Raw genomic sequence first — 26204 nt, 5'->3', positions numbered from 1 at the left:
CTGTAGCCTGTGGTAAGTTACGTATGTAAACTGTAATATTAAGAGCAACCACTATGAAAACTACGCTTTGTTGTTGTTAGGTGTCGTCAAGTTGGTTCTAGCTCATAGTGACCCTGTGTACAACAGAATGAGACACTGCCTAGTCCTGCACCATCCTCACAATTGTTGTTACGCTTAAGCCCACTGTTGCAGCCACTATGTGAATCCATCTCATTGAGGATCTTCCTCTTTTTTTGCTGACCCTCTATTTTATCAAGCATGATGTCCTTTTCCAGGGCCTGGTCCCTCCTGCCTGTCATCTATCATCTGCCTAATCCCTAACATTCGTGCAAATCTATACTTGTACAATAGTTACTTACCCCAAAAATATTAAATTATGTTCAGTACAGATTGGATATTTATTTTTATAGTCTGATCTGAAAGATGGTACTCTATATTTAGCAAAAGGAACTCTAAAAGTTAGAACAGTTCATTTACCAATTATAGAAGTGCACTTACTCGATTTTTTAAAAAATGATTTTGTTGTTAGGTGCCTTCAAGTCAGTTCTGACTCACAGCGAACCTATGTACAACAGAATGAAACACTCCCAGGTCCTGCCATCCTCATGATTTTTGTTATGCTGGAGCCCACTGCTGCAGCCACTGTGTCAATCCATCTCATTGAGGGTCTTCTTCTCTTTTGCTGATCCTCTACTTTACCAAGCATGATGCCCTTCTCCAGCAACTGGTCCCTCCTGACAACATATCCAAAGTATGTGAGATGGAGTCTTGCCATCCTTGCTTCTAAGGAGCATTCTGGTTGTACTTCTTCCAAGGCAGATTCGTTCGTTCTTTTGGCAGTCCATGGTATATTCAATATTCTTCACCAACACCATAATTAAAAAACATCAATTCTTCTTTGATCTCCTTTATTCACTGTCCAGCTTTCACATGCATATGAGGCGAGTGCAAACGTCATGGCTTGGATCAGTGCACCTTAGTCCTTAAAGTGACATCTTTGCTTTTGAACACTTTAAAGAGGTCCTTTGCAGCAGATTTGCCCAATGCAACACATCACTTGATTTCTTGACTGCTGTTTCCACGGGCACTGATTGTGGATCCAAGTAACATGAAATCCTTAACAACTTCAATCTTTTCTCTGTTTATCATGACATTGATTGGTCCAGTTGTAAAGAGTTTTTGCATTCCTCATGTTGAGGTGTAATCCATACTAAATTTCTTCCCATTTATTTAGGTCCTCTTTAATTTTTTTCAGCAGTGTTTCATGACAGTGTACAAGTCTTTCACCTCCCTGATTAAATTTATTCCTAAGTATTGTATTTTCTAGATGCTTTTTTTTATTGTGAATAGTGGCACTGGGTCTGGGTTTATTGTGAATAGAATTGTTTTCTTAATCCTTAATCTATAGTTAATTGATTTTCGACAAGGGTGCTGAATCCGTTCAATGGGGAAAAAAAAATCTCATCAATAAATGGTATTGGAACATCTGGATATCTATATGCAAAACAATGAAGCTGGGTCCCTATCTATTACCATATATGAAATTAACTCAAAATGGATTAATGACCTAAACGTAAGAACTAAAACTATGAAACTCTTAGACCGAAACATAGGGGTAATGCTTCAGGACCAACTTTTGGACAATGGATTCTTAGATATGACACCAAAAGCATGAGCCAAAAAAAAAAAAAGTTGGTAAATGGAACTTCATTAAAATTAAAACTTTTGAGCAACAAAGGAACTTATCAACAAAATGAAGAGACCACCTACAGAATAGGAGAAAATATTTGAGAACCATGTATCTGATAAGGGTTTAGTATCCAGGATATATAAAGAACTCCAACAACTCAACAACAAAAAGACAAACAATACAACTAAAAATTGAGCAAAGGACTTGAAAAGACATGTTTCCAGAAAAGGTATACAATGGCTAATAAGCACATGGAAAGATGCTCAAGATCATCAGGGAAATGCAAACCAAAACCACAATGAGATACCACCTCACACCCACTAGGATGGCTATCATCAGAAAAACAGAAAACAATTTTTTTTTGGCCAGGATGTACAGAAATTGCAACCATCATCCATTACTGGCGGAGTTATACAGCTGCTGAGGAAAATATTTTTGACAGTTCCTCAAAAAGTTAAACATAGAATTAACCATATGACCTAGCAATTACACTCCTAGGTATAGATCCAAAAGAACTGAAAGCAGGGACTTAAGCAGATACTTGTACACCGATGTTCAGTTCGGCATTATTCACAATAGCCAAAAGGTGGAAACAACCTAAATGTACATCAACAGATCAATGAATAAACAAAATGTTGTTCATACATACAATGGAATATTATTCAGCTGCAAAAAGAAAGGAAGTCCTGACATGGGTGAACCTTGACCACATTACGCTGAGCAAAATAAGGACAAATATTATACAATCTCATTTATATGAAATATCTAGAATAGGTAAATGCATAGATACCAAAGTTTATTAGTGGTTTACAGGAGCAGGTGGGAGGGGGGGAAAGGGAGTTGTTAAGGGTACATTGTTTCTGTTGTTGTTAGTTGCCACAAGTCAGTTCTGACTTACGGTGACCCCACGTGCACAAAGTAGAACTGCTCCACAGGGTTTTCAAGGTTGTGACCTTTTGGAAGCAGATTATCTGGCCTTACTTCTGAGGCAACTCTGGGTGGGTCTGAACCGCCAACCTTTCAGTTAATAGTCTAGCATTTAACCATCTGCACCCAGGGGCTCCATTTTTGGCTTAAGCACTCAAAATATTGGTAAAATATGGAGACACTACTAAATTCAGGTATTTTCCCTGGAATACCGACTTTCTGAAATAAACAATTCTGAAACAGAGCTAAAGAAAACTGTTCCAGTATAGAAGACATTATAATATTTTAGTTATACACTTTTTAATTCTCTCTTTGTGATTAGAGCAAGAGAATCCTGGGTTCACAGCTCTGGTGTTAATCAGCTGTGTAACTCTGGTAAATTACTTTACTCTCCGAATCTCGGAATTTGCATGTATAAAATGGGAGTAAAAATACTAACTTCTTAGGTTATTGGGAAGATGAAACCAAATAATGTAACTGCAACTCCTAACATATTGTTTGGTAAATAGAAAGCACTCAGCATATAAAAAGAACAATGTCCCACTACCATGGGAGCTCCAGACCTATAAACACTTATATAAATGGCCAGATGTTCTTCAGCAATATGTCCTATATTAGCTAGAACAAGTATCTCTGCTCTGCCATTAATAGTTACCTGCAAGATTGTCAAGCATGAAATTCAGTAGCTTTCGGGTTCCATCTGGGTCCTGGTATAAGTTGAGAATATCCTGTGATAAAGGATTGCCTGGAGCAAAGGACAAAAATGAAAACTATAAGACTTAAGATTATATATGACAAAAATGTACACTACAAAATTTAAAATACTAATTTTATAAATTAAGTTTAATCATATTTAATCTATTGATATATTTTAAGAAATTATACAAATTTGAAGAAATACATATTAAAAAAACTTGAAAAAGGATTATATTGTTTGTACTGTGTACTTAAAATTTAAGAGCCTTTGGGCTTGTCAAACTCAAAAACACATGTTAATAATCATGGTCAATTCTGAAGAAATATCACAATCTGACTCCTTGGGGCAACTTTATACTTTTTACATTTAATTTTAAAGACAAAAGATTCTAACTGAAAGACAAACACCCTTATATGAGAAACAATAAATGAGACTTCATAAAGAAAGAGGGAACTCTCTTATTTATATTACTATGTATGGGGGAAGAGAAAATATTCACGTGAGAAGAAAACCCATTACCAAGATGAATTAGCAAAATGTGGGAGGAAAATAAGAATTCTGTTTTGACAATGATCAGGAATATCTGAGCACTAATAATACCTATAGATTTATCAAGTATCAAAAACAAGCAAGAAAGTTAAACTTTTTATTCCCTTAAGAAATAAAGAACAGGGTTCATTAAGATAAGTTTGCAATAACAGACTTTCAAACAGATTTGGAAAAAAAAAAATAGAACTTGTAGAAATGAGGGTTCTAACTGCTAAAACAAAAATTTACAACGTGACAGACACTAGAATGGCTAAAATTAAAAACCACTGACCAACCAAGTGTTTGAAAGAATGTGAGGTATCTGACTTCTAATACACTGGTGGTAGAGGTATAAAGAGTAATAGCTATTTTGCAAATCTGGTTGATAGCTTCAAACGGACTAGAAACTGGAAAAGGAAACTTGCCGGGAGTGACAGAAATCTTGATCTAAGTAAAGGCCACACAGGTTTTTATCTTTGCAAAATTCCTCAAGTTAGATACTTAAACATTTGGATACTTTACTGTGTATCATTACAAATCAATAAAGTATTGGGGGAAAAAAGCAGCTCAGAGATCAGCAAAACTATAGGAAGGAGCACAGAAAGCAGAGCCTTCTTGGTTTCAGTGGGTGGGGCTACATTCTCCCAGATCTCAAAGGGTGGGGCCAGAGCATCCTAGGTTTCAAACTGTCAGATCTTCACCAATTCAGTTCCGGACTGTGGGGCTGCAGTTAAGGCATGTTAGGTGAATGTGGCCACTTCCCAAAGCCAAGGGGTGGAGCTTTCATGCACAAAGGGAAGAACGGGGGACTACCAGGGCTGAGGGAGTATGTTAGCCACTAGACTAGGCGAATGGGGCCACCTAAAGAAGGAGTAGAGTCGCCATCCCAGAGGGCCTGGAAGGCAGAGCTGAACCCTAGGGTTGAGGAATGTCCACCCAGAATCCAGACAGAATGGCCAACACCCAAAATCTGGAGGGCAGGGCCATTGCCTAGATGGCCTCAGAGAACACAGGATTATTTTCAAGCCTTGAGAACTACTGTAAATTGTTCTGCTGAGTTTTGGACTTCCTTGGTGCCTGTTATCCCTTCTTTCTCTCTAATTTCTCCAATTTGTAATGGAAATGTCTACCTTGTGCCTGTCTCATCATTGTATTTTGGAAACAGACAACTTGTAATCTAGATTTCATAGGTTCACAAATGAAGAAGAATTTTACCCCAGCTAGAATATGCCTGAAGTCTCACCCATATTTGATTTATACGATTCAGAAGATGAGATTTTGTACTTCGAAATGATTTAAGACTTTGGGGATGATGTGATGGGGTAAGTGTGCTTTGCATGTGGGAAGAACATGCATTTTAGGGGACCAAAGGGTGGAATATTGTGGATCGAACTGTCACCCAAAAATATGTGTTGTAAAACTTAACCTCTATGGCTGTGGTGGAAACCCTGGTAGCGTAGTGGTTAGGAGCTAAGGCTGCTAACCAAAACGTTGGCAGTTCGAATCCACCAGGTGCTCCTTGACAACTTTATGGGGCAGTTCTACTCTGTCCTGTAGGGTCACTATGAGTCAGAACTGACTTGACAGCAATGGGTTTGGTTTGGTTTTGGTTTATGCCTGTGGATATAATCCCGTCTGGGAATGGGTTGTCTTTTTTATGTTAATTAGACAGCATTAGTGTAGGGTGTATCTTGAGTCAATTTCTTTTGAGACATAAAAGAGATTAAACGCAAGCAAGCAAGCAGAGATGGGGGGAAAGAGATGCCAGGCCACATGAAGGCTGCCCAGGAGCAGAAGCTCAAAGACACAAGGACCTTCCTCTAGAGCTGATAGAGAAAGCCTTCCCCAGAGCTGCCACACTAAATTTGGACTTCTAGCCTCCTAAACTGTGAGAAAATAAATTCGTTTGTTAAAGCAACCCACTTGTGGTATTTCTGTTATAGCAGCACTAGGTAACTAAGACAATATACAAAATTTACTGAAGAATTTCATTTTATTGAAACACAGTGCCGTATAATCTAGAGAATATCAAAGACAAATAGAAGACTTTAAAACCAGATTGGGAGAAAGAACTGATCACTTCAAAAGAATACAAATGAAAATGATAACTTATAAAATCAACAATGGATGTTGGAATATTAAAAAAAATAAAATACAGAGGAATAATAGCTTCAAACAGTGCAAGATTTTATTGCAGACTTCAATACTCCTCTCAGTCATTGACAGAGTACTACAGAAAATCAGTAAGGATAAAGAAGACCAGAACAACACTGTCAACCTATTTAGCTAAACTAGTATTTTATAATACTTCAATCAAATCAGAAGAATATACATCCTTATCAAGTGCACATGGAACACTCAGTAATGTAGACCGTATTGTTTGCCAGAACAGCAGTAACTTATTGAAATCATACGAAGCATACCGTCTGACCACAACAGATTAAAACTAGAAATCAATAACAGACAGGTATCTGGAAAAATGTCTAAATCTTTTGAAATCAAACATAATACTCCTAAATAATCCATCAATCAAAGAGGAAGTCACAAGGGAATTTAAATGTCAATTCTCCCAAAACTGATTTACAAATTCAACACACTCCAAAAAAATATCCCAGCAAGATATTCTGCACAAATCACAACCTGACTCTAAAACTTAAACGGAAATGCAAAGCATCTAGAAGTGTCAAAACAATTTTGAAAAATAAGAACACAGTTGGAAGACACACACTACCCAATATCAAGGCTTACCAAAAAGCTACCGTAATCAAATACTTTGGTATTGGCATTGGTCAATGGAAGAGAATAGCGTTTGGCAACAGACCCAAACATATATGATCAATTGATTTTTAGCAAAGTTCCAAGGACAATTCAATGTAAAAAGTATAGTTGTTTTAACAACAGTGCTGAAATGTTTGATGCGCATAAGCAAAAGAAGGAAATTCGCACCATATACAAAAATTAATTCAAAATGAACCATAGACTTAAATGTAAAACAGAAAACTTTAAAACTTCTGGAACAAAATATTCAAGAAGTCAAACACTTCTTAAATGCAACACCAAAGATATGATTCATAGAAGAAAACAACTGATAAAATGGACCTTATCAAAACAAAAAACTCCTTGAAAGACACTGTTAAGAAAATAAAAATACAAGTCACAGGCTGGAGAAAACATTTGCAAAACACATATCTAAAACAGGAGATGTACAAAGAATATATAACAAACTCTCAAAACTCAATAACGAGAAAAAAAAATAATAAAACCAGGCAAAGATCTGAATACACATTTCACCAAGGAATATAGTATGTACATGGCAAATATGCACATGAAAAAGATACACAGTACCATTAGTCATTAGAGAAATGAAAACTGAAACTACAATGAGATATTACTACAGCCCATCAGAATGACAAAAAAATGAATACATACATATTAATGATACCAAGTACTGGCAAAAGTGTATAGCAATTTCCTTACCTTTTGGTGAGAATGCAAAATGATATACCCACTTTGGGAAACAGTTTGGCAGATTCTTATAAAGTTTAACATACACCTACCATACAACTCAGCAATTTGCCCCTAGGTATAGCAACCTGTTAACCAAACCGACTGCTGCTCAGTAAATTCAGACTCATAGTGACCCCACAGGACAGAGTAGAACTGCCTCATAGGGTTTCCAAGGTTGTGATCCTTACGGAAGCAGACTGCCTCATCTTTCTCCTGCATAGCGACTAGTCGATTCGAACAACCAACCTATCAGTTAGCAGCCACTTAACCAGTGTGCCACCATGGCTCCTTGGGTGTTTAACAAAGGGAAATAAAAGCTTCTTTCACCAAGAAATTTGAAAACAAATATATATAGTGCCTTTATTCCTAATTGTCCATAACTAGAAGCAGCCCAAACGTCCTTCAGCTTGTGAATGGATGAAAATCTCTGGCATATTCATACAATGGGATACCTTAGTAAAAGAAATCGATACACAAAATATGAATGAATCTCCAATGCACTGTTGAATAAAAGAATCCAAACTCAAAAGGCTACATACTATGTTTCTGTATAGGGCATTTTGGAAAGGTAGTTGTCAAGGGCTGAGAGTAGAAGGAGGTGTTGAATTCAATGGGCACAAAGGAATTTTGGGAGGCAATAAAACTGTTCAACTTCTTGATTGCAGTGATGGTACATGACTTCATATATCTGTAAACATTCACTGAATTGTACATCAAAGAAGTAAACTTCACTACATGTAAATGATACTTCAATTAAAAAGTTGCTAAAATAAAATTTACTGTGTTGGTGTTAGGTGCCATCTAGTTAGTTCTGACTCATAGCAAGCTTATGCACAACAGACCTAAATACTGACCAGTTCTGCACTATCTTCACAATCGTTGCTATGTTTGAGTGTATTGTTGCAGCCACTGTGTCAATCCACCTCATTAAGGGTCTTCTTCTTTGCTCATCCACTACTTTACCTAGAATGAGATTCTTCTCCAGAGACTTGTTCCTCCTAATAATATGACCAAAGTACGTGAGACGAAGTCTCGGCATTCTTGCTGTTAAGGAGCATTCAGGCTGTACTTTCTCCATAGTTGTTCATTCTTCTGGTAGTTTAAGGTATATTCAATATTCTTCAGCAACACCAAAATTCAAAGACTTCAATTGTTCTTCAGTCTTCCTTATTCATTGTCCACCTTTTGCATGCATGTGAGACAACTGAAAATACCATGGCTTGGGTCGGGCGCAGCTTACTCCTCAAAGTGACATCTTTACTTTTTTAATAAAGAGGTCTTTTGCAGATTTTACCAATGCCATGCATCCTTTGATTTCTTGACTGTTGCTTCCATGGGCATTGACTGTAGATCCAAGTAAAATGAAATCATTTACAACTTCAACATGTTCTCCGTTTATCATGATGTTGCTTACTGGTCCAGTTGTGAGGATTTTTGTTTTCTTTATGTTGAGGTGTAATCCATACTGAAGGCTATGGTCTTTGATCTTCATTAGTAAGTGTTTCAAGTCCTCTTCACTTTTAGCAAACAAGGTTGTGTCATCTGCATAACGCAAGTTGTTAATGAGTCTTCCTTTAATCCTGATGCCGCGTTCTTCTACACATAGTTCAGCTCCTCAGATTATTTGCTCGGCATACGGACTGAATAAGCATGGTGAAACAATACAACCCTGACACATACCTTTCCTAACTTTAAACCACACAGTATCTCCCTGTTGTGTTCCAATGACTGCCTCTTGGTCTATGTACACGTTCTACATAAGCACAATTAAGTGATCTAGGAATTTTCATTCTTCACAATGTTTTCGATAATGTTATGATCCACATAGTTGAATGCCTTTGCATAGTCAATAAAACACCAGTAAACATCTTTCTGGTGTTCTCTGCTTTCAGCCAAGATACATCTGACATCAGCAATGATATCCCTCATTCCATGTCGTCTTTTTGAATCCAGCTTGAACTTCTGGCAGTTCCCTGTTGATGTACTGCTGCAATTGCTTTTGAATGATCTTCAGCAAAATTTTACTTGTATGTGTTATTAATGATGCTGTTCAATAATTTCCACATTCTATCGGATCACTTTTCTTTGGAATGGGCACAAATATGGATCTCTTCCAGTCAGCTGGCCAGGAAGCAGTCATCCAAATTTCTTGGCATCAATGTGTAAGCGCCTCCAGCACTGTGTCCACATTTGTTGAAACATCTCAATTGGTATTCCACCAATTCCTGAAGCCTTGTTTTTCACCATTCCCTTTAGCCCGCCTTGGACTTTTTCCTTCACTACCATCAGTTCTTGATCATATGCTACCTTCTGAAATGGTTGAAATGTCAGGCAATTCTTTTTGGTACAGTGACTCTGTGTATTCCTTCCATCTTCTTTTGATGCTTTCTGTGTCGTTCAATATTTTCCCTGTAGAATCAATATTCCAATCGAGGCTTGAATTTCTTCTTCAGTTCTTTCAGCTTGAGAAATTAAATTCCAAGCGTGTTCTTCCATTCTGGTTTTCTAACTCCAGGTCTTTGCACATTTACTCATGTAATCCATGAGGGCAGTATTAATATATTCAAGGTACAATTTCAAGAGTAACCACTAAGAATCAAGAAATAAAAGTGTATACTTCCAAACCAACAGAAAGAAAGCCTATACAATGAGAAACAATCAGTGGCAACTGCCCTGGACATTAACTAGAACTTACACACAGCCTGGAGACCCCAGTTCAGCAGTAATGTAGAGCAGGCTAACCAGACTCTAATGAGACACCTAGCAAAGCTATGCCAAGAGACCAAGTTGGTATGGACAAAACCACTGCCTATGGCCACAAAGAGTGGAATCAAAAGGTAGTATGGCAGTTACAAGTACAAAAATATCAATATCACTATTGCAGTTAAAAGTACAATAATTACAATAGATGTTGTAACAAAACTTGGGAGATGAAACACAAACAATACTTAGAGGTAAATTTACAGCCTTTTTTTATATTTGATATATTTCTATAGCCTTTTTTATATTTGAAAATAAGTAAAATCTAAACATGAATAAGCCATGTGCTCAACTTAAAAACAGAGAAAAAATAAAATAGCAAACTTACAGGGTACAAGGTCAATGCACAAAAATACACTAGCAATGAGAAATCTAAAACAAAATAATAGAAATGATTCCACTTACAAAAGCACCTAAGAGAATAAAATACCTAGGAATAAATTTAACCAGAGATGGGAAAAACTTACACAATGAAAATTATAAAACACTGCTAAAAGAGATTAAAGAAGACTTAAGTAAATGGAAAGGTGTTCCTTATTATTCATGGATTGTTAAAAGTCAGTACTACCCAAAGTTATGTACAGAGTCAATGGGATCCCAATCAAAATTCCAATAGCCTTCTTTACAGAAATGGAAAAATTAATCCTCAACTTTATATGGACTGGAAAGAGGCCCCAAATAGTTAAAGTAATGTTAAAAGAGAAGAACAAAGTAGAAGGGCTTACACTTCCTGATTTTAACACAGTATACAGCTACAGTAATCAAAACAGCCTGGTACTTGCATAACAACAGACAAATGGAATAGAACTGAGAGTCCAGAAATAAAACCATTCATCTATGATGTACTGGTTTTTGACAAGAGTGTGAAGTCCATACAATGGGGAAAGAAGAGTATCTTCAATAAATTCAACAAATTCAAAATGGATTAAAGGCCTAAATGTGAAAACTAAAATCAGACAACTATTAGAAGAAAATGCAGGGGTGATGCAGGCCTACCTTTTAAGTAATAATAAAAGCACAGACAGCAAAAGAAAAATAAGTGGGACCTCATAAAAATTAAAAACTTTTGCTGATCAAAATACCAAAAAAAGTGAAAAGTCAAGCTACCAACTAGGAAAGTATCTTCAGGAAACATATATCCAATAAGAATCTAATAACCAAAACATATTTAAAACTTTTACAACTTAGCAACAAAAAGACAACCTAATCATAAAATGGGCAAAGAACCTGAAGAGATATTTCACCAAAGAGGACTTTCAAATGGTCACAAAACACATGAAAAGATGATCAACGTCATTCGCCATCAGAGGGATGCAAATAAAAATCACAAAACCTTTATCCCTTGCTGGTGGGAATGCAAAAATTGTACAGCCATTGTGGAAAACAGCATAGTGGTTCCTCAAAATACTAAAAATAGAACTACCATATGACCCAGCAACTCCTCTCCTAGGTATATATCCAACACTTTAGAAGCAGAGACTCAGATACTTTTACACCAATGTTCGCTGCATCACTGTTCACAATAGGCAAAAGGTGGACAACAACCTAAATGCCCATCTGCAGATGAATAGATAAAAAAAAAAGTGGTACATACCACATACAATGGAATACCACTCAGCCAATAAGAGAAACGAAGTCTTAATACATGCTACAATATGGATGAAGCTGGAAGACACTATGCTGAGTGAAATAAATCAATCACAAAAGGACAAATATTTTATCACCTCACTTATATAAAAAGACAAGAACAGACAAATGTATAGAGATCACAGTTGATTAGCAGTTACCAGGGGTATGAGGGAGGAGAAAGGGAGGGTTATTAATCATGAAGTACTGAGTTTGGGTTTATGGTGATGGAAAAATTGCACTGATTAAGGGTAGGGTTGCACAGTTGATCAATGTAATTGCTGCCAATAAGTTGTATACCTGTAATATTTGAATTGGCAAAAGTTGTAGTTGACAATAGCATAAATAAATAAATAAAGAGTAGCTTATGTATATCCAAATACCTCATGGGATTTTGCTCCTTGGTTTAGAGGTTTAGGGTCATGGTTTCAGGGGACATCATAGTTATTAATTGGCCTAATAACATGTTTATTGCTTCTGTTCTACCTCCTAGTTCACTGCATAGTGCCTGGGGTATTAAAAGCTTGCAAGGGGCCATCCAAGGCACAACAATTGGTCTCTATTCACCTGAAACAACAGAGGAAAAAGGAGCATCAGGAATAGGAGGAAGAACTGGAACAACAGGGGGAAGAGGAGAGTCAGGAATAAAAGGAGGAGGAAATGGATCATGTGGCTAACTGCCCCAATCAACAACTGCCTTCTATGCCATGAGACGAAGAACTGGATGGTGCCCCACTACCATTACTGAAGATTTTGATCAAAGATTCCATAGAAGAATCCTGATCAAAAAGGGGACAATGGAGAGCAGAATTTCAAATTCTCATAGATCCACACTTTCTGGAGCCATGGAAACTACATAAATTCCTGAAACTATTGCCCTGAGTTAATATTAAACCTTGAACCACAAATATCCCCTTAAGTCTTCTCAAAACCAAATGATAGTTTAGCTTAACTAGTAAAAATGTCTGCCTTGAGCAGTGTGCTCTTTTAAGATCTATCCAAATGAAATAAAACTAACAACAGCAACTTGAAATATTAGCTAAGAAAATTAGGGGGCAGTAAGTTTCTGTTAGTTGGGGAGGAACAACTTGGAAAAGGAGGGTAAGGATGGTGGCACAACCCAAAGAATATAATCAGTGTCATTGAATAGTACACAGAAATTGTTGAGCTTGTATATGTTTTGCTATGTATATGCTCAACAACAAAACTAAATAATTAAAAAGAAAAAATAAAATAAATTCAGACAAAATAGAATACAGAAGGAAGACAATAAATATAAAAACAAATATGACACCATGAACATTCCAATAGCATTTTTTGCAGAAAAGTCAATAATCAAATTTATATAGAACAGCCACAAATAGCCAAAGCGATCTTGGAAAGGAAAAACAAAGTAGCAAGACTCATACTTCCTGATTTCAAAACAAACTATAAAGCTGTACTATTCAAAAAAGACTGGTACTGGTATAATAACAGGTATATAGACAAATGGAACAGAATTGAGAGTCCAGAAATAAACTCACACATCAACAGTCAATTGATTTTCAACATGGGTGCTAAGTAGATTCAATAGGGAAAGAAGAGTCTCTTCAATAAATGGTGGATTCCCACACCCAAAAGACTGGAGCTGGATCCATACCTCACACCATATAAAAAAACTATTTAAAATGAATCAACAACCTAAATATGAGAACTGTTATTGCTGTCGTTAGGTGCCATTTGAGTTGGTTCCGACTCATAGCAACCCCATGTACAACAGAACAAAATACTGCCTTTTGTTTAAGACCACTGCTGAAGCCACTGTGTCAATCCATCTCAATGAGGTTCTTCCTCTTTTTCGCTAACCTTCTACTTTACCAAACATGATGACGTTCTCCAGGGACTGGTCCTCCTGATAAAATGTCCCAAGTACATAAGAAGAAGTCTCGCCATCCTTGCTTCTAAGGAGCTTTCTGGCTGTACTTCTTCCAAGACAGATTTGTTCGTTCTTCTGGCAGTCCACGGTATAGTCAATATTCTTTGCCAACACCACAATTCAAAGGCGTCAATTCTTCTTCAGTCTTCTTTATTCATTGTCCAGCTTTTGCATGCATATGAGGCAACTGAAAGCACCATGGTTTGGGTCAGGCGCACCTCTTTCAAGTGTTGAAAAGCAAAAATGTCACTTTGAGGCTAAAACCCCAGCATCTGGCACAAAATTAATGCTCTTAAATATCTGCTGAAAGATTGGGGAAAAAAAGCAAAGGAGAAACTAACACAAAACTCAGAACAGAGTAATCTCTGTAAGAAAAGAGGAAGATGTAATCATGAAGAAGCACACGGAAAATTTAAAAGATACAAGGGATCTATACTGACAAGGTATTATTATGCCTATTTCCCTATAGTCCCACCAATAGAATATTTTATCAAATGTTTGGAATTCTCCCAATCTGATCAGTGAAAATCATAATTGAGTACAGTTTCAATTTGCATTACTACTACTATATATAAGTTTGATGTACATTCTATTATTTTAGAACCATTTGTATATCCTCTTATATGAACATTTAATGTGCTTTTACCAGATTATTCTTTTTCTCATTGATTTCCAGAAGCTCATTACATAACACAGGAACAAGTACTCTGTCTCCTATATGAATGACAATTACGTTTCTCAAGTACATTTAAAAAGGTACTGAGAACGTTGTGTAATGTATCTATTTTAAAAAAAAAACCTTGCCAACAAGTCAATTCCAACTTATAGTGACCCTATACGACAGAGAACTGCCCCATAGGGTTTCCAAGGAGTGGCTGGTGGGCTATTGTTTTCTTTAAAATGTGTTACTCTTTTATGTTATATTTCATGAATAAAAATATGTACATAGTAAAAGTCTTCTACTACATGGTTCATTTTCTTTTGAGGGAGAGGTAAGTAAATCTTGGAAGAAAGCTAGAATTTTTCACAATTACTGAAGTCCTAAATTTTTTATGATCTAAGGCATCAATGTTTAGTGCCTAACACACTCTTTGATCTCTTTGATCCATATGTGAAAGAAAGTATTGCTTTACACTTTAGTACATAAATTTTAAATAACTACATGAGAATTCCTTTTACTTACGCCTTTTCTTCCATAGAACTGATACATTTTTCTGTTAACTGATTTAAGAGAACACTTCCAACTTTCTGGATTTGCTATGTCTATAGTTTTTAAGGAACCCTGGTGGTACAGTGGTTAAGCTCAGTAGCTAACTAAAACATCAATGGTTGGAACCCAAGTCACTCCACGAGAGAAAGATGTGACGGTCTGCATCTGTAAAGATTACAGCCTTGGAAACCCTATGAGGCAGTTCTACTCTGCCATACAGGGTCACTATGAGTCAGAATTGACTCGATGGCAATGGAGTTTTTTGTAATACTTTTTTAAAAGCTCTTCTTATCCTAACTCAAATATTCTACTTTCCACACACTCTTCTCAAATCTCACGGTAGAATTTCTAAAGATTATTTTGTTGGGTCAGGATGGTCCAATTATTAAAATTTTGAAAGACAAAATGAAATCTCATAGGTAGTCCATTCTCATTGTTTCTTTTTAAAATATCACAGTCCTATTTTCACTGGCTAATGCTTTTCAGAAGTAGACTGCCGGGTCCTTCTTCCTAGAAACAATGCCGGAGATCGAATGATAGAATTTTGCAAGACTAACAACTTCTTCATTGCAAATACCTTCTTCCACCAACATAAACAGCGACTATACACATGGACCTCGCCAGATGGAACACACAGATATCAAATTGACTATATCTGTGGAAAGAGACAGGGGAAAAGCTCAATATTATCAGTCAGAACAAGGCCAGGGGCCGACTGTGGAACAGACCATCAATTGCTCATATGCAAGTTCAAGATGAAACTGAAGAAAATCAGAGCATGTCCACGAGAGCCAAAATATGACCTTGAGTATATCCCACCTGAATTTAGAGACCATCTCAAGAACAGTTTTGACGCATTGAACACTAGTGACCGAAGACCAGATGAGTTGTGGAATGACATCAAGGACATCATGCATTAAGAAACCAAGAGGTCACTGAAAAGACAGGAAAGAAAGAAAAGACCAAGATGGATGTCAGAGGAGACTCTGAAACTTGCTCTTGAGCGTCAAGCAGCTAAAACAAAAGGAAGAATTGAGGAAGTAAAAGAACTGAACAGATTTCAAAGGGCCTCTCGAGAAGACAAAGTAAAGTATTGTAATGACATGTGCAAAGAGCTGGAGATGGAAAACCAAAAGGGAAGAACACGCTCAGCGTTTCTCAAGCTGGAAGAACTGAAGAAAAACTTCAAGCCTCGAGTTGCAATAGTGAAGGAGTCCATGGGGAACATGTGAAACGACGCAGGAAGCATCAAAAGAAGATGGAAGGAATACACACAGACATTATACCAAAAAGAATTAGTCAATAGTCAACCATTTCAAGAGGCGGCATGTGATCAGGAACCAATGGTACTGAAGGAAGAAGTCCGAGCTGCTCTGAAGGCACTGGTGAAAAACAAGGCTCCAGGAATTGATGGAGTATCAATTCAGATGTTTCAACAAACAGATGCAGCACTGGAGGTGCTCACTCATCTATGCCAAGAAATATGGAAGACAGCTTCCTGGCCAACTGACTGGAAGATATTCATATTTATGCCTATTCCCAAGAAAGGTGATCCAACCCAATGTGGAAATTATAGAATATCATTAATATTACATACAAGCAAAATTTTGCTGAAGATCATTCAAAAATGACTGCAGCAGTATATCGACAGGGAACTGCCAGATATTCAGGTCGGTTTCAGAAGAGGACATGAAACCAGGGATATCATGGCTGATGTCAGATGGATCCTGGCTGAAAGCAGAGAATACCAGGAGGATGTTTACCTGTGTTTTATCGACTATGCAAAGGCATTCGACTGTGTGGATCATAACAAACTATGGATAACATTGTGAAGAATGGGAATTCCAGAACACTTAATTGTGCTCATGAGGAACCTGTACATAGATCAAGAGGCAGTTGTTCAGACAGAACAAGGGGATACTGATTGGTTTAAAGTCAGGAGAGGTGTGTGTCAGGGTTGTATTCTTTCACCATACCTATTCAATCTGTATGCTGAACAAATAATACGAGAAGCTGGACTATATGAAGAAGAACAGGGCATGAGGATTGGAGGAAGACTCATTAACAACCTGCATTATGCAGATGACACAACCTTGCTTGCTAAAAGTGAAGAGGACTTGAAGTACTTACTAATGAAGATCAAAGACCACAGCCTTCAGTATGGATTGCACCTCAACATAAAGAAAACAAAAATCCTTACAACTGGACCAATAAGCAACATCATGATAAACGGAGAAAAGATTGAAGTTGTCAAGGATTTCATTTTTCTTGGATTCAAAATCAACAGCCATGGAAGCAGCAGTCAAGAAATCAAAAGACGCATTGCACTGGGTAAATCTGCTGCAAAATCTTTAATGTGTTGAACAGCAAAGATGTCACCCTGAAGACTAAGGTGCGCCTGACCCAAGCCATGGTATTTTTAATCACATACGCATGTGAAAGCTGGACAATGAATAAGGAAGACCGAAGAAGAGTTGACGCCTTTGAATCGTGGTGTTGGCGAAGAATATTGAATACACCATGGACTGCTGAAAGAACAAACAAATCTGTCTTGGAAGAAGTGTGGCCAGAATGCTCCTTAGAGGCAAGGATGGCGAGACTGTGTCTTACATACTTTGGACATGTGGTCAGGAGGGATCAGTCCCTGGAGAAGGCCATCATTCTTGCAGAGTACAGGGTCAGCGGAAAAGAGGAAGACCCTCAACGAGGTGGACTAACACAGTGGCTGCAACAATGAGCTCAAGCATAACAACGATTGTAAGGATGGCGCAGGACCGGGCAGTGTCTCGTTCTATTGTGCATAGGGTTGTTATGAGTCGGAACCAACTCGATGGCACCTAACAACAACAGTCCTATTTTAAATGCTCAATTTTTTTTTGACACAAAATACCACCATGCAGCCATTAAGACTGATATAAAGATTATTTCAAGTTTTACTGTCCTAAGAACACAAAGCTACATTCATTGTTGTTACTGTTAGTCGACATCAGATCAATTCTAACTCATGATGATCCCAGTGTGTGCAGAGTAGAACACAGGGTTTTCAAGGCTATGACGTTTCAGAAGCAGATCACCAGGCTTGTCTTCTGAGACACCTCTGGATGGGTTCAAACCATCAACCTTTCGGCTAGTAGTCGAGCACTTAACTGTTTGTGCCACCCAGGGATTATTCATCAGGGACATTTTACTCTTTCAGTGCGTTCCCGTAAAGCCATTCCTGTTCTTACTATCTTAAACTTTTGAAAAAAGGCAGGAAAGGGTCTGGTTTTCTTTCATTTCTGAAAGTCCTTTGCTCATTTGTATTGGATTACTTTAACAGAACGTGGCACTGCCAGAAAACTTGGCAGATCCTCATAAAAGAAAAAGGCCACATACAGATATTTACCATAGCATAAATTTCAGTTTAATAAAAGGAACTTATCCACAGGCATGAACAAAGCTAAGTTATACCTAGTGAAGCTGAGCTGGTGCCTGCCTTGATAGGCTAGAGTTCTAAGAAGAGATTTTAACAAATGTGAATCAGTGGACAAAAGGCCACTAGAATCAAAGGCCAGTGAAAATCAGTAGTTTAAAAGACTTTAACATTTTATCTAGTAAAATAGAACAAAGAAGTAAGGAGACAAAATATTTTTAGAATGATTCATTTAATTGATACCTCGTCTAAACTTTCTGAGAACATGTCTCTATGGGACATAACATGAAATAAAGTTATGAAACAGTAAGAAATGTAATATTTGCTTTTTCAGGAATGTTGCCTAGTACAAAGGGTAAGTCAGTAGTCCACTAGGTTCAGCAGTAAATTATTCATTTGTCTTTGATGTGGTCTATCAATATACAGGAGGGACACACCTGCTCTGATTAATGTAAAAAGAAACAAGGGTTATTCTTAGTAGAAACAAAGCTACAATTTGTATATAAATTTATAATAATCATTACAAAAGAAAGTTTAAATTTCATACTTCATGAAAGAAAATGTAAATTTCATACTTCAGGAATCAACCTAAAATTATAAAGAGTGTTATGCATCCCATAATTTTTTAATAGAGAAAAAGGCTTGTCCTAGCTGGATGGCTGTTTCAACTATACTTATAAGAACAGAAAATAGAAAATAAGAAATGTCACAACAGTTAAATTTCAAATACCTTGGGTTAATCCTTGGGAAAATATTTTAGATAGAAGTATTCCCCTTTATTGTACATGCTAAAAGTATCAATAAAATCTATAGAGAAACTAAAAACATAAGATTTAGACCGTTCATATAATCATCCAATTTACAAAAGGTTGACTATATAACGAAGTCTAATACCATTTCTGTCATGTCTACCAATAAAATCAGCATTCTTCCTATTCTTATTCATGCTTCTTACTTATTGTCGCATCATATAATATTAAAAAAAAAAAAAAAAAAACCTGTTGCCTTCAAGCAGATTCTGACTCATAGCGACCCTATAGGACAGAGTAGAACTGCCCCATAGAGTTTCCAAGGAATATCTGGTGGATTCAAACTGCCTACCTTTTGGTTAGTAGCTGTAGCGCTTAAGTACTATGCCACCACAGCTTCCTATATAATATAAGCAAATGTAAATACAGCATTTTCATGGAGACTCAAACAGTCTTTTAAGAAGGAAAATAAAATATGTGAAAGTATGTATTTTCCAAGGCTTTGATGTTTATTCTTCAGAAGCACTAAATAAAACTTTTAACCAACACCTGCATTTAGTCCTCTGAATTCAAAAATAAACGCTTCTTCCTATGCTATGCCACATTAAAGAAAATATTAATTTCAATATTTATGTAAATTGAGTTGGCTTTTATCCCAAACTGAGATGAGATAATGAGAGGGTCATGCATTTTGCATGAACATGTTGTATTTATAATAATTATTACAGTTAATTTTTAGTATTATATTATAATGTTTTCCCTCAGAACACCTCAATACTTAGTAATTAACACTACCTGTTTTTTTAATCACTTACCTTTCAAACCTAGAGTTTGTAGCTGGAAGAGCCGACCAAGTTCATAAGGCAAAACCCGTAACAGATTGTTATTTAAAAGCAATTCCCTGTTTTAAAAAAGGACAAACTTATTTTAGTTTAATATACCAGATTTAATGAATACCTATAATTGTGGTTCTTCTTAACCTTCCTTCCAAAATACCATGAGAGATGTTTACAGTCAAGCCATATTTCTGTATATTTATCTAAAAGTCTTATACAATATTCAAATACTACAAAATGTGTAACTGCCACAATTATTAACAGTGTTCCTATGATTTACTCATTCTCTAACATAAATTAACGTTACAGGTTTAGGAACTGTGTATCATTCTCAGGCTAGGTCTACCCCCTCTTTCCCAAAATGCCTATCGAACGCAAATCAGAGTGACGCCATTTTATAGGTATCCTTTTTTTTGAGCCTGAATTTCCATAGGAAAAAAAGTAATTTTTTTAAACAGACTTCAGGATTTAACTACAATTAGTAGTAAATCACCAGCATCATTTTTCATAACTGATTACAACTATAATCCTGTCAAGATACTATGATGGACGATCACTGACATGGGGCCATAAACATGAAAAGGATGCACAGGCTAACACAGATAAAATCTAAGTTTATGATTGTGAATATTTGGGCAATCTATATAGAAAAAATAAACAGAACCCTCATTATTGGATAACCAGAAAGCTTAAAAGAAAAAAAAAGGTGAAAAACGAATAAAACACACAGTTAAAGGGATGGTGATGAGCAAGATCCTAAATCAATATAAATGTTTAAACATGTGAGAACAATTTTTTAAAATTCCTACTCAGCAGATAAACAAAGCAGTAAGGCAATTATTGTTTTTTATTGGGAAAGAGGTCTCGAGATTCCAGCAAAAATTTCTCCCATGAAGAAATTCTTAAAGGATACTGAAGGATTAGGAATGAATCTTTATTTTCAGGTTTTAAGGATTCCTTATGGAGTTGTAATGTGAAATAAAGTATATACCTTGTCCTATGTAAAAAAGATACATTCCTAAAAATTTTACTTATAAGCAAATCATATTTTCCTAATTATTTCCAACTTGCCTTATCAGATACTTGAGCTTAAACTGGGGCTTACATTTTTAACCCCACGTTGCCTCAAGTTTGTTGGAACATGTTGATAATACAAGCACATTTTTAGCCAGGAACTCCAAACTTACAGGAAAAAAAAAAAAAAGAACCGTTCACTGGAGGTCAACTCAAGCACTGTGCGCTAAGACAGTTATGCTACATCGTTTGATCTTCACACACACAGAAATCCAACTGTAAGATGAGTAATATCCCATAATTTACTTATTTAGTAAATTTAGATTATAATACAGAAAGTCATATCTATAATATTTCCTCACCTGAGAGACACCATGTTTCCTAGTTCTGCTGGTAAACTTCTGAGTTTATTGGATGACAGATCCAGGTAAACCAGATTATGAAGCTTGGCAATATCAGGTGGAATGCGACTAAGGTAATTGTCATTTAGGTGCAGTGCTGTCAAGTGTGTCAATGACCAAAGTGATGTACTTAAGCTCCGCACTCTACCTAAAAGGCAAAATATTGTGGCATAAAACTCAAGATCCAAGATGAAGACTGCAAAACAGCAAGGACTAAAAAGTAGTAGAAAAGGCTGCAAATATATGATATTGTATTCTGGGCATTTTAATTTTGTATTTAATGTCATTGATTGCTTCTAAACACAACTGGCCCTCCTTTAATTCCACATCACTTTCTCCTGAGAGGACCCCTGGTGGCGCAGTGATTAAGAAATTGGCTGCTAACCAAAAGGTCAGCAGTTCAAATCCACCAGGGCTCCTCGGAAACACTATGAGGAGTTCCACTCTGTCCTGCAGGGTTGCTATGAGTCAGAATCAACTCGATAGCAAAGGGTTTGGTTTTTGGTTTCTTCTCCTGAGAACCACTCTCTCATGGACCTTTCATGTATTAAACAAGATTTAGCATAATGAGGAGACCCTTGGAGTCATGGTGATCATATCGCCTCAAAGACAAAGCATGGTGTTGAATGAACTTTTGTGGTAGCACAGCCCTAATTTTTTTTTTTTTTTTAAGTTATAGTTTTAACAAAAGTACATCTCACATACTCCATGAAATTTAACAGTGCAAAGCTTATCCATTTCCAGGGCCTGGATTAATCCACAAACATTGAACAGAAAAGAGGAATTACTATGACTTAGATACAACCTCAGATTAGCCACCAGGAAAACCATTTTACCCCCAAAGCAGACATCTCCTCCAGGTTTCTGATGTTACAACTACAGGTTAACAACACTGGTTTAAGGTTTTGCATCAAGCACAAAATACTGAAGGAAACAGTCACAGATTAAGTGTCATCATTCAAGGTGTATCTGATGGCTACATCAAAACATGTACCAGAAAAGGTCAGGAGACCTGGTTCAGGGTTCCGATTTTTATCATTTACAAGCTATACAAACCTAGACAAATTACTGAGCCTCAGTTTCTAAAAAATCAGATATTATCTTTAAAAAAAAAATTTTTTTTTCTTCACCTTACCTTACAATAAGGGTTAATTATACAAAATACTTTATATAAAGATATTTTGTAAACTATACAAAGGTAAACCGTTGCCGTCAAATCACTTCTGACTCATAGTGACCCTATAGGACAGAGTGGAACTCCTCATAGGGTTTCCAAGGAGCAACTGGTGGATTCAGACTGCCGACCTTTCAGTTAGCAGGCGAGCTTTTAACCACTGTGCCACCAGAGCTCCTTACAAAGGTAAAGTGGCATTTTAATTATATATCACTTTCCTAGGGTAGAGTCTGATAATGAGGAACAGCAGAAGGTAGAGTGGGCACAAAGTTTCAGAGGGAAAAACTTAGTTTTCATATAGCTATTAAGGAGTACATTCAAATGCAGATCTCTCTGGGGCTCTTTCTACCACAGGTTCCCTCTGCTGCCTACAATCAGATTTAAGGTGCCAATTGGGATTTTGTATTTTATAGGAAATAAATTTTTCACAGGAATAAAACGCTGGTAAAAGACAAACTTATTTCAGCTTTACCCACGGTTTAGCCACAATCTGGGGTGAGTTTGTTTCCCAAGCGGCATTTTGCAAGAGAGTCCCTGACAGTACAACAGTTAAGTGCTCGGCTACTAACCTATCCAAAGGTGCCCTGGAAGAAAGGGCTAGCGATCTGCTTCCAAAAGGTCATAGCCATTAAATCCCTATGGAGTGTAGTTCTGCTCTCAAACACATGGGTTGCCATGAGTCAGAATCAAATTGGCAACCGATTAAAGACATTTCTGGTTGTCACAAATAGATAGCAACTACTGGCATCTCCAATCACTAGAAAAGGACATCACATTTGGCAAAGTAGAGGGCCAATGAAAATAAAGGAAACCTTCAATGAGACGGATTGACACAACAACTGCCAACAATGGACTCAAATATACCAAATATCATGAAAATTGTGCAGGACCAGGAAACATGCTGTTCTATTATACATAAGGTCATCACGAGTCAGAGCCAACTCAATAGCAACTAAGCAAACAACAAGTGGCATCTAGTGGGTGGAGGACAGGGATACTGCTAAACATCCTACAAGGCACATGGCAGCCCCCCTACCACAAAGAGTTATACAGTCTAAAGTGTCACTAGTATTGAGGTTGAGAAATCCTGGTTTAACCTAAAAGTATTTATTCATATTTATCCTTTTGATTATTAGTCACCTATCCACCAGTTACCTTTTAGCTAAATTTACAGGTAAGCCTTGCTATTGACATTATAATACCAGTTTAATGCTTCCAAATAAAAGGCTACTAGGGAAAAACTACATTCTATATATATTCTGTATTGTGCCAATTCACAAGAGAAAAACAGTGCTTATACTGTTTTTAATAAACTATTAATTTTGTAATAGTTTCAGATTCACAGAAAAGTTATCAACATATAATACAGAGAGTTCCTATAATTCCTCATTCAGCTACCAACATTAACATCTTACATCACCATAGTACATTTGTCGAAACTAAGAAACCAATATTGGTACATTACTTTTAATTAAACTCCAGACTTTATGTGAATTTCACCCATTTTTACATTTTTTCTGTTTCAGTATCTAATCCAGGATACATTTTCATCTTGCCTCCTTAGTGTCTTCTAGTCTACGACAGTTTTTCAGTCTTTCTTTGTTTTTATCATGACTTTGACAACTTTGAGTATTACTGGCGAGGCATTTTGTAGAATATTCTTCCGTCTGGATTTGTCTGATGTTGTTCTTATGATTAGGCTGGGGTTATGAGTTTTGGGGAATCATTCTATTTTAACAAATTCTAAACATGTATAAAGGATTCGTAATACAGATTTTGTTAGAACTAATAGCTTCTGGGTTTCCTACTCTGCCAACAGTGGGTGATAGGAGAATGGCAAAGATTTCAGTTTGAAAAATAATTACTCTGTAATAGCCGAAACAAAATCTATTAAATCAAGAACCCGGTTTTATCTAGAAGCTAAACTCCCAAAGTCCTCAATTCCAGATGCAAACTTGACTCAAGCTAATTAACCTCAAAAGAGTGAGAACAAAGACATGTAATCACATAAAAAAGATACACATTAGTATCTCAGTGTCTTGCATTTTTCCATTAGCCCACCTAACTAAAAATGTACAACAAAGAAACAAATACAGCAATACTCAAATCTTGTTCATTATTGCTATTATAATCACCCAAATCCTGGATTAAATGCTTCAGACTCTACTCACCCGAGATCTCTAATTCTGCCCAGTGAGATTTTTTCCCATTGGCTACCTCCTCTGCTGACATGATGGTATAAATTCTGCGAGGATCTGGTGGATCATATTTTTCCTTTGGCATCCCTATTAGTCTGTTAAAAAAAAAAAAAAAAAGATTAATAATTATGACAGTCTTATAAAAAATAGAGAAAAGAGAAAACGGGATGGTAAATTTCATTTTTTTACCTCCCCTTGCCAGGCTAGTTAGTCATTTTATACCACAAATTCCTAGTTGAAGGAAAACTACATGACTTGCGGCATGTGAAGATCTTACAGGAACTCAGTAACAGATGCCTAAGGGAAATTACAATTAAGCAATGACACAGGGCTTTGCTGTAAATCTACTCCAGCCCTTCCCCTTCATTTAGCTGTCATGCTTTCAACCAGTTTCCTGAGTGTGCTATGACTAGTCTAAGAATCAGGGTAATCCCATCCTGCTTGCCTTAGTGATATTCAGATATCCCATGCCTGAGACAATCAATACATGACATTCCTCTTACTACACAGATTAGTTCAGAAGTACCTAATAATCACAAAGCTTAAGATTCATTCTATGTTTACGGGAGGGGCAGTCTTCTCTCTTCTGCTGGTTACAAATAAAGAAGAATATAGCCCAGATTGCTTTTGGCAGTCATCCATCAACTATAAAAGAAGCCAGCCTAGAAGGCAGAGTCTAGAAAACAGAGAAAGAAAGCCAGAATACACAATCATACCTGCACCACTTCCAAACACTAGGTTTTTCAGATATGCAAGCCAATGTATTTCCTTTATTATTTAAGCTAGTTTGAGTTGTGTTTTCCGTTACTTGCAATCGAAAGCATGCCAGTTAGGGTAACCACATATCTTGGTTTTCCTGGGCCGGTCTTGGTTTATACCTGTTGTTCTGATGTAATTATTAATAACACTCCTTTTCATACTCAAAAGTATTCAAGTAAGTTGATGAATTATACAGTCACCCTAGCCAAAACTAATATTATGCAGTCTTCTTCATGTAATTGCCAAAATAATCACAACCCTCATCAATAATGACCAACTAGACATGAAACTCCTCAAATGTGCCATGTATGAAGCAGAGGACAAATGGCCCTAAAAAGAACCAATCAACAGATCCAATGTAAGAATTTTTAAAAAATAGTTTCCATTGATTCTGACTCATAGTGACCCCGTGTGCATCAGAGTAGAACTGTGCTCCACAGAGCTTTCGATGGGTGATTTTCTGTAAGTAAATTACCGAGCCTTTCTTCCAAGGCACCTCTAAACCAAAAAACCAAACCTGTTGCCATCGAGTTGATTCCGACTCACAGCAACCCTACAGGACAAAGTAGAACTGCCCCAGAATTAAGGCACCTCCTCTAGGTGGACTCAAATGGCTAACTTTTTGTTTCTTAACAGTCGTGTGAGTCGATCATTTGCACCACCCAGAAATTCCAGTATAAGAATTACTGCTTGGTAATTGACAAAATAAGTTCCTGGGTCATGCAAACAGTTTGCACTCAGCTACTACCTGGATTGTTGGCTTTCTGAATCCACCCAGCAGTGTCATGAAAGAAAGTCCTA

General features: G+C 36.8%; 1 protein-coding gene across 7 annotated transcripts in view; it reads right to left on the bottom strand.

Annotated features, from left to right (window-relative positions):
- Window positions 1-26204, bottom strand: part of CNOT6L (CCR4-NOT transcription complex subunit 6 like) — a 132670-nt gene that overhangs the window by 47360 nt on the left and 59106 nt on the right. For 6 of the 7 annotated variants that reach the window (XM_049885943.1, XM_049885939.1, XM_049885937.1 and 3 more), the window contains exons 2-5: window positions 24618-24739; window positions 21234-21420; window positions 19837-19922; window positions 3273-3362 (exon numbers count right to left, since the gene is read on the bottom strand). In XM_049885943.1, coding sequence (XP_049741900.1) covers window positions 3273-3362; window positions 19837-19922; window positions 21234-21420; window positions 24618-24729 — 475 coding nt within the window. In that variant the 5' untranslated portion in view covers window positions 24730-24739. Of the gene's footprint in view, window positions 1-3272; window positions 3363-19836; window positions 19923-21233; window positions 21421-24617; window positions 24740-26204 lie in introns of those variants that run through there. The other variant, XM_049885944.1, reaches the window with a different exon arrangement.

The sequence above is a fragment of the Elephas maximus genome, chromosome 5 (genome assembly GCF_024166365.1).
Source record: "Elephas maximus indicus isolate mEleMax1 chromosome 5, mEleMax1 primary haplotype, whole genome shotgun sequence".
Lineage (NCBI taxonomy): Eukaryota > Metazoa > Chordata > Mammalia > Proboscidea > Elephantidae > Elephas > Elephas maximus.
This window is presented reverse-complemented; position numbering and strand designations above follow the sequence as displayed.